Source organism: Sturnira hondurensis, unplaced genomic scaffold, assembly GCF_014824575.4.
Source record: "Sturnira hondurensis isolate 20B ecotype Veracruz unplaced genomic scaffold, ASM1482457v3 Scaffold0011744, whole genome shotgun sequence".
Lineage (NCBI taxonomy): Eukaryota > Metazoa > Chordata > Mammalia > Chiroptera > Phyllostomidae > Sturnira > Sturnira hondurensis.
This window is the reverse complement of record NW_028084375.1, coordinates 959,902-968,345: the sequence shown is the minus strand read 5'-3', so window position 1 is coordinate 968,345 and position 8,444 is coordinate 959,902. Positions and strand designations below refer to the sequence as shown.

At 49.1% G+C, this 8,444-nt stretch overlaps 1 protein-coding gene across 1 annotated transcript; it reads left to right on the top strand.

Moving 5' to 3' along the window:
• The first annotated feature begins 336 nt into the window (after positions 1 to 336).
• On the top strand, positions 337 to 7,582 carry RIIAD1 (regulatory subunit of type II PKA R-subunit domain containing 1). Its single transcript, XM_037060363.1, has 5 exons — positions 337 to 447; positions 904 to 980; positions 5,643 to 5,689; positions 6,778 to 6,901; positions 7,469 to 7,582. Exons 1-4 carry the CDS (start codon positions 364 to 366, stop codon positions 6,843 to 6,845), a joined length of 276 nt encoding a protein of 91 aa, XP_036916258.1. The 5' UTR covers positions 337 to 363; the 3' UTR covers positions 6,846 to 6,901; positions 7,469 to 7,582.
• The last annotated feature ends 862 nt before the right edge of the window (positions 7,583 to 8,444 follow it).

Genomic DNA, 8,444 nt, shown 5'->3' with positions numbered 1-8,444 from the left:
TCCCTACTACTAGCCTTCATCCAGCTTTGCCCAAGAGAGTCAGGAACCAGATTCTGGGAGACTCTGCTTTAGGAATTCCTTTCCAGTTTTGCTCTAGAGCTAAGAAAAAAAAAACTATTTGAGGTTGGGTGGAGTCAAGAAGGAGGGCTCATTGCATATACAGTCAAGCCGGGAAATCAGTCACCAAATCTGGGGAAAACCTAACCTTCCACAGCTCACTTCTCAGCTTCAGAGCCTCCCCGCACTTCTACGCTCAGCCTGCTCTGGGCTGCGGGAGAGGTCCCGGCTTGGATGTGGGGCGGGGCCGGGGCCGGGGGCGGGGCCTCACCCGCGCGGGCCCGTCGCCTTGACGACCGCAACAAGATGGCGATGCAGCCAGGCGGGCTGCTCGCGCCTGACCCCGGGGCGCTGAGCCCTGCGCAGTTGGAACAGCTGCGCGACTTCAAGGTGGGTGCGCCCCCGCCCTCGCCTGTACATAAGTGCAGCGCTCCCAGGATAAGGGCCCAGACAGGGAGGAGGACCCCGAGAGGGGAGCCTGTTCAGATATAGGGGCGGAAGGCTGAGGGGAGAACCCCAGCGAATCCCTTGAAGTGCAGGAAGAACTAAAACAGGGATCGCACAAAGAAATGGACCGAAATTACTGCCGGATACGTTAACTTAGACACAAACCAGGACTTCCTTCCCGACGATGCAGACCCGACCTTAGTTAAGGCTCCTCAGCCTGCGTAGGAAGCAGCGAGGAGATGGATGTTGATTTCTAAGAAGGCAGGGCTTACATTTTCAAACATCCAGCGAAAAGACCCAGGTAAGGCGCAGGTTGCTTCCCCAGACCTTCACACCTCCAGGGCTTGAACCCTGAAATCTGCCTCCTGATGGAGCGTGACGCTTCGCTCTTGTCCCCAGATTCAGACTCGGATTGCTAACGAAAAGTACCTCAGGACCCACAAAGAAGTGGAGTTGCTCCTAAGTGGTTTTTTCAGGTGGGTAATATTCCAGACTGGCCTTGAGCAACTAGTGGACAAGTTTACCAAACCGGGGGATAGATGAGTGTGACTTTTTTCTTTTCGCTCTCCCTATTGCTTCCTGTAGGGTCTGAAAATTACGAAATATCCTAAGGTTTGACTTCTGCTCTGGGGTTTGTGCCACCCAGGGGTTTCTTGAGTTATCTGTAGAGGTTTCCTTCAGTTATCTCTTAAATTTTCAAAAGTACTAATATTCATTCATTGTAGTTGTAAGGAAACCTATGTACCTTATGACACTTGGAATAAGGAATTGGCATTGAGAAACTCAAAAGGCAGCCATTGGGTATAAAACATTCTCCATCAGAGAAGCTTAACAGGATCACTAGAACTTTTAAAAGTTCAGATATCTGGCCCTTCCCTACTTGAGAACATAGTTATAGAAAGAATCCAAGAGTTGGGAGTCCGTCTTCTGTAAGTCTTGGAGAAAAGACCATTCTCCAGGGTATCCTGGAGCACGTTCTTTCCACCCCCCGTGCTGCCTTTCAGTGTGGCATGTGTTTGAATAGAAAAGTCTCATGGCAAAAAGACAAAGAATTGAGGGGGGAGACATCATGGAGCAGCAATGGGTGAAGGTAATAGAGCTCTCCCAAGTACTGTTTGGCTATAGACACATAGGCAAGGTTTAAATCGTAATAATGGCTTTTGTTTGCAGGCACCGTGTTGGTTTCCTGCACCAGAAGTTATCACACAATATTTTAATTGCATTGTCCATCTTCTGTTTCTCTGCCCGGACCAAAGCTCTAAGCTGGTGGAACCACATTTGTGTCCCCAGTGCCCACGCGGTGATGGCATCTTGGTGCACTTTTGCTGACCCTCCCAGCGACTGTACAAAAGATAGTGTATTATCATTTCCATTTTACAGGCTTTTATTTTTATTTTTTATTTTTTCCAATTTTTTTATTTAATTATTTTTCAAGTACAGTTTTCTGTCTATTACTCCCATCCCATCCCACCCCCCATCCTCCCCCAGGCTTTTAATTTAAGGTCTGAGATGTGAAGTACCTCCTTCAAGTTGCTGAACCAGGACCCAAACTCCTGTTTTTTCAGTTTTCTTGTAAAAAAAATGGAGCTGGGAAGCCAGAGCTGGGGCTCTCCTCTTAAAAGCAGAGCTGGAGAGGTGTCTTTTTTTCCCTCAGGCCTCTTTGTTTTCCTGGATTTCACCATTCTTTAAATTTTAGCTATTTCTCCAAGTGGCAGTAGATTTCTCAGAGGGCTGGAGGGGAGAGAGAGGGAAAACTGAAACCTGTTTGTGAAGGTTGGTTTTATTTGGGCCACTGGTAAAGCCTGGGCAAAAGGTAGGTTAGGGGGTCCTCTGCCAATGTCAGCCCTGGGGATCAGGCCATCCGTTTTTGCACCTTTTCTTCTAAAGGGAAATGAGGAGGAGGAGGAGGAGGAGCTCGTAATCCAAACTAGGAGTGATTCCAGCAGGGAGCTTGGAGATAGAGGTTAAAAGCTGGAATTAAATCATCATTTGTGTTGTCCACAAAAGGATTAAAATCCTGGGGGGTGGTGAGGAGGATGTTTTTTTCAGTCACACATCAGGGGTGGCCCTACTTCTGTTCCAGAAACAGTTTCCAGAAGCTGGACATCTGTGCCTGGCGACAGAGGGACAGCCCTAGGCATCTTCCTCTTCCTTTCTTACCATTCCCCTTCCCCTGGGCCGCAGGCTTTTCCTTTGCTGGCCCTGAAGCTCCCCTACCTAAAATCCTCCTGGCCACTTTTAGCCCTTTCTCTTTCTGGGATGGAGGTGGGAGGGGAAGTATTTGAAGTTTAATTTGCTCTTGTTTGTTTGATGTTAGTGTTACTTCCTTTGGATGGTGCCGGGATGAACCAGAATCAGCCCCTCATCTGTACTGGAGGCTTCAGATTGTCCTTCCAGTGAAAAGGAGGGAGACGAGGGGACAGAATCCTGGGCAGCACACCTGTCCTCACCTGGTGTGCAGGGAGCTCCAAGCCACCAGAGACTCTGAACTGTTTTTGTTGGGAAGCAAGCTCCCCACTTGGCTTTTCTGATCCTAGTGATTTATGGCCACGCAGCCACAGCCCTCCAGCCTGTACTAATACAGTGTACAGAACTTGTAGTGCCTTGAATTTTGAATCTACAAAATGGCAAGCAGAGGGATCTTACTTACTTCAGGCACCCAGATAGTTCAGATTTTAGGCTGGAGATACAATAGCAAAGAAGTGACATTTTAGAAAGGTTTTATTAAATCTTTTTGTAAATACACAGGCAGATGAATCTTCCCCCATGCAGCACTGATCATAGCATTCCTTGGCCAGAAAAATCTTCAGTGGATGGATCTACACCATTGCTTTTCTTTTTTAAAACATTCTGTTGACATACAAAGTACAGAAAAGTGGCATATCCTAAACTGGCTGAACTTCCCCAAGTGACAACGCACGAGGCCCCAGCAGCCAGAGCCAGGAGTAGCCCCTGACTAGCAGCTCAGGCAGGCCCTTTGTGGCCCCTCCTAGTAAAAAACTATCTGATTTTACTTGTTTAGAATCAAGCCCCACAAAAGGCGGCCAGCACCCAGACTTCTAGCTGCACAGCTCTGTTTCGCCTTGATATAAATGGATTTCTGCAGTCTGCACTCTCTTGTGTCCTGCTTCTGTTGCCCAGCAGCCCCTGGTAGAGCCCCATTCTCTCTTCGCTGTTGTGCTCAGTCGTGCGCCTATGCCAGACTGTATGCGTTGCCTTTGCCTTTTGAATTGGGTTTAAATGTCTCTTCTTGGCCTTCATGGCACCCACGACAGAGCCTCCTTCACATGCTGCTACTCCCTTCTTGTGCCTCCCGCTCCGCCAGGCTGAACCTCTTTGATCATTCCACTGACCTCGTGGAGGGACACTGCCACTCCGAGTGACCCAGTACCTGTCCTTGGGGAGTTCACCATCTATAGAACACAGACTGTTTCATTTCTGGGTTTTTGTTCTTGGGGCTTCCCTGGTCAGGAATGCTTTTGTCCCTCATCCCTTGTCCTGCACCAAATCCCATGTGCACCTTGAGGGTCTTCTCAAGTGCCAGCTGCTCTGTGATTTTGGGGGTCCTGGTCTCAGTAACCTCTCTCTCTCTGTCTCTGATCTCCCAGCACACTAATACCGCTCTTTTTTTAAAAAGATTTTATTTATTTATCTGTAGAGGGGAAAGAAAGGAGAGAGAGAGAGAGACATCAATGTATGGTTGCCTCTGGTGTGTCCCCTGCCAGGAACCGGCCTGCAACCCAGACATGTGCCCTGACCGGGAATCGAACCGTGATTGTCTGGTTTGCAGGCTCGTGCTCAATCCATTGAGCTACACCAGCCAGGGCCTAATACCGCTCTTGTAGCACTTCCTGGAGGTGGCCTTTTTGACATTTGGGAATCTACCCATTCCATTTTACTTGATTGTAGTGGGGCCTCAGTTTATATTTAAAAATATATCAGTCTCTTATGTCCTGGCCAGGTGACTCAATTGTCCCGTACACCAGAAAGTTTCGGGTTTGATTCCTAGTCAGGGCACATGCCTAGGCTGTGGGTTCCATCCCTGGTTGGGCTGCGAGCGGTGGCAACCAGTCGATGTTTCTCTCTCTCTCTTAAATCAGTAAATATATATCCTTGAGTAAAGATTAAAAATACACACACACACACACACACCAATCCACACCAATCTCTCTTATCTAGTGCAGTTACTTACACATAGTTTGTGCTCCCGAATTCTCAAATTGAATTGAAGGGAACAAAATTCTTAATGCTTGAGGGGCAGGGGCTCTTTGGGCCAGTGAGGCCATCTGGGCTGGGGAGGCCGGGCAGCCGTGGCCCTGAGGACGTGAGGGAGAGCACGGGCCTGGGAATCAGAAAACATGGGCCCCATCTCCTCTACTTACTTGCTTTATGAACTTGGGCAAATGATTAACCTTTTAAAGGCTTGGTTTATTTATTTGTAAAATAGCACAATCATTCACCAGTTGTTGCTAATTGAGGTGATGTTTGTGAGCATATTTTATGAACCATGAAACTCCATGTGAGGTAAGGCATTTTGGACTCCCAGTGGCACGGGGGCTGCGGGTGCTGTCGCAGGGTCTGTCTGCTGGGCTGGAGGGNCTTGCTTTATGAACTTGGGCAAATGATTAACCTTTTAAAGGCTTGGTTTATTTATTTGTAAAATAGCACAATCATTCACCAGTTGTTGCTAATTGAGGTGATGTTTGTGAGCATATTTTATGAACCATGAAACTCCATGTGAGGTAAGGCATTTTGGACTCCCAGTGGTACTGGGGCTGCGGGTGCTGTCGCAGGGTCTGTCTGCTGGGCTGGAGGGCCACCAACCCTCTGAAGTCCACCTTTTCAGCTTTGTTTTATTGCATTTCTAGTCTCACCCCCTGTGGAAATTCATGGTTAAACTTACTCAGAAGATTGTGGGGTTGAGTCTCTATTGCACCATCCCTCGAGGAGGAGGTCGCATGCTCCTCATCGTTGCTGCCCACCCCTGGTGAGGTCTCTGGTTTTGTGAATGCGTTTGTTGAACGTATGACAAACTTCCTTTGGCTTTAGCACAGCAGTCCTGAAAGTCCCGGGCCCGTGGCCATGGCCTGCTTTAAAGCCTGCTTTGTATCCTATCGTTATCCCTTAATGTTTTTCAGAGAAATGTTTCTGAAGAGGCCAGACAACATCCGAGAATTCGCTGCAGGTGAGTAGGTCAGTGTCCATGCAGGTGTTTGGTAAACCAGCACAAGGAGTGTTATTGTGAATTTAGTCTTGGACAAGGCGGATTCTCCTCACAGTGTGGGGTATTGCTTCACCCTGTGTCCCCCGAGGGGCCTTTCTCTAGAAGGCTTTTTTGTCCATTGTCATTTCCTCAGCACAAGGACAGGTAAGAAATGAGGCAGAACTTCCTCATGGGGAGGGTTAAGAATTCGGAGTTTCCCCAGCCTTTTCCCCTGGGGATCTGAAAGCAGCTCCTCCTCCCTGGATACACATCAGAATCACCTGGGGAGCTTTTAAAATACTGAGGCCCAGGCCCACCCCCAGAGGTTTCTATTTAATTAGTCTGGGGCAGGGCTTTGCCGCCACAGTTTTAAGGGCTCCCTGGGTGACTCTAATGGGCTCCACTGCCCAGAGATGGCTTAAGGTCATGGTGTTTAGAGGGGAGGGGAGGGGCTGGATGATTTCCTGGGTCCTGTTAGCCCGGGAGTTGGTTACATCCTCCGACCATTTCTGACTGAATCTAAGTGCGTCTCTGCTGCCACAGCAGATGCTGTCTCTGATTTACATTATGCCGGGTGTTTAAAAACCCTCTTCTGTCGTCATTCTCCGAGAGCCTGGCTCTCCTCTGAGAGGATATTTTCAGGGAGGGCGTGATATCTCAGAGACAAAAGTTGGCAAGCCGAGTTGAGACGAGAATAACACTTGGCATTTATTTGGGTCCCAAGATGGGCTGGGAGCAGAAAACCCAGAGGCTCCCTCAGCCCTCTGATGGCTCCCTGTGCGTCAGCAAGCCGCGGGACGCCAGTGTGGAGGGCGGGAGCCCTCCTGTGTACGCCCTTCTCTGGCACGCTGGAGCCGGCAGGCTCACACTGCCGGGGCAGGGAACTAGTGGGGGGCAGTGATCACAGGATGCGCGTGACGTCTCATACTAGGTGGTAAAGTGGGGCCGCCAGCAATCTCTGCAAAGACCAAGCCAACCTAACTTTTTAGCGGAGTACGTGTCTCCCCAGCACCCCCGTAGTCTTCGCCCTTTAGGTTTAGATGATTTCTTCTTCTTGATTCTTATCCCAGAGTACTTCACGGATCCAAGACTTCCCAACAAGATTTACATGCAGCTAATTAAGAAGGAAGAGGCTTAATTAGCAAAATCCTGATGCTCTGCTGTTGGAAGAGACCAGAAAGCATCCAGCCTGGGGTGGGTGTTCACCTCACTTGGAGACGGGCGCTCCTTTACTCCTGCGAATTATGCCCTGGCTTTTGGGCCCAGGGTGTGAAAGAAAGCAAAGAGAAGAGTTCATGCAAGTGTTTAGTTTTCTTGACACTATTTTGGGGACTAGAGACTGGGAAGAGAGGCCCAGGGTTTGCCTAGCGTGTCTGAGGCAGGAAGAGACATTTGTCGTCTTAATCCGAAGAAATGGATGAAGAGAACGGAAGAGGGAGGAGTTAGGGGTAAACAGAGTGACAGGGAGATTGGGGCGGGGCCTGCTAGTGTCAAGACCTTGCTGTCAGGCTGCTCCTGCCCACTGGGGCGAGGGCAGGGGGGGTTCTGGAAAGGCTGAGAACGCTTTCCCTCCTGCCTCTTGGATTGGGCACTTCCTGCTCCCCTCCCCTTCAAACCGGGCTAGGCCACTGGGGCCATCACACATTTTACAGGCAGGATGGCTTCTGAAACTATTTTGATGGCTGGGATTTTTTTCTCTTTTTAATGTGAGGTGGGAAAAAGCCACACTCCTGATTTAGCGGAACCATTTCTGTTTTGCAGGCTCATCTGGATGAGAGAGTCCTGTTGTTACCAGTGTGGGTTTTCAAGCTGCCTCAGGCTCTGTCTGCTTTGCAAAGGCTTTTGAAGATACTCATTAAACACAGATCTTCCTGATCTCTCTGCTTTATTTCACTCAGAAGGAGAAAGAGCCTTCGTGGGAAGGCTGCTCTGCCGCTGCTTCGGCCTGGTAGGCGGTGGGCCTGCCCCTCTCAGTGGCAGCTGGCCGGCACTCAGCTAGGGTGGGTGTTTCCACATGGGCCTCAGCACGTGTACTCCCCACCTCTCAGGCCGACGCATGCAGAGCCGAGACTGGAAGGAAGACAGGGGTGGGGGTCCTGAGGACCACACTGACACCAAGTCCGCCCTTCAGCAGTGGCTTTTGATTTTTCCTTACCTTATGTTTTGTGTATACAGGTGATTAACTTGTATTAAGATAGAAATAATAAGAGGAATTGGGCTGGAACGACAGCAAAAGAGAATGAGATTGGACATAGATGACCATTCAGGATCAGTGAATACTGTGAAGTATGAGCCTAACGAGTGACTCAGAGGTGGTAGGCTTCGTTCTTGAGGATTTTTGGAAATAAGCCACCCATCCATTTGGTTTTCAGCTAAGAGGCATGGGAATGGACCACTTGGTCTTAGGAAATCCTTTTCAGGCCAGGAGGCATGGGTGGTGCCTGTTTATGTCTTGCTTGGCCTCCACCAGCCACTGGCTCCACTGTATGAAGGACCTGTCATCGTGTGTCACGTGTCAACATCACCATGGCAACAGAAGCACAGCCAGAAGCAGAGACTGTATTTACCTTATCTCTGTTTTGTTCTCAGCTACAATAGTAGAAAGGGCAACAAATTAGGGCATTTAGAGAACTAAAAACTACACATAATAAGCTTTGGAGTACAAACCTTGAGGCATTATTTTAAGTGCTTTTTGAATCACACATCAGTAGCTGTGGCTGTCTTTAAAAAATCCTAA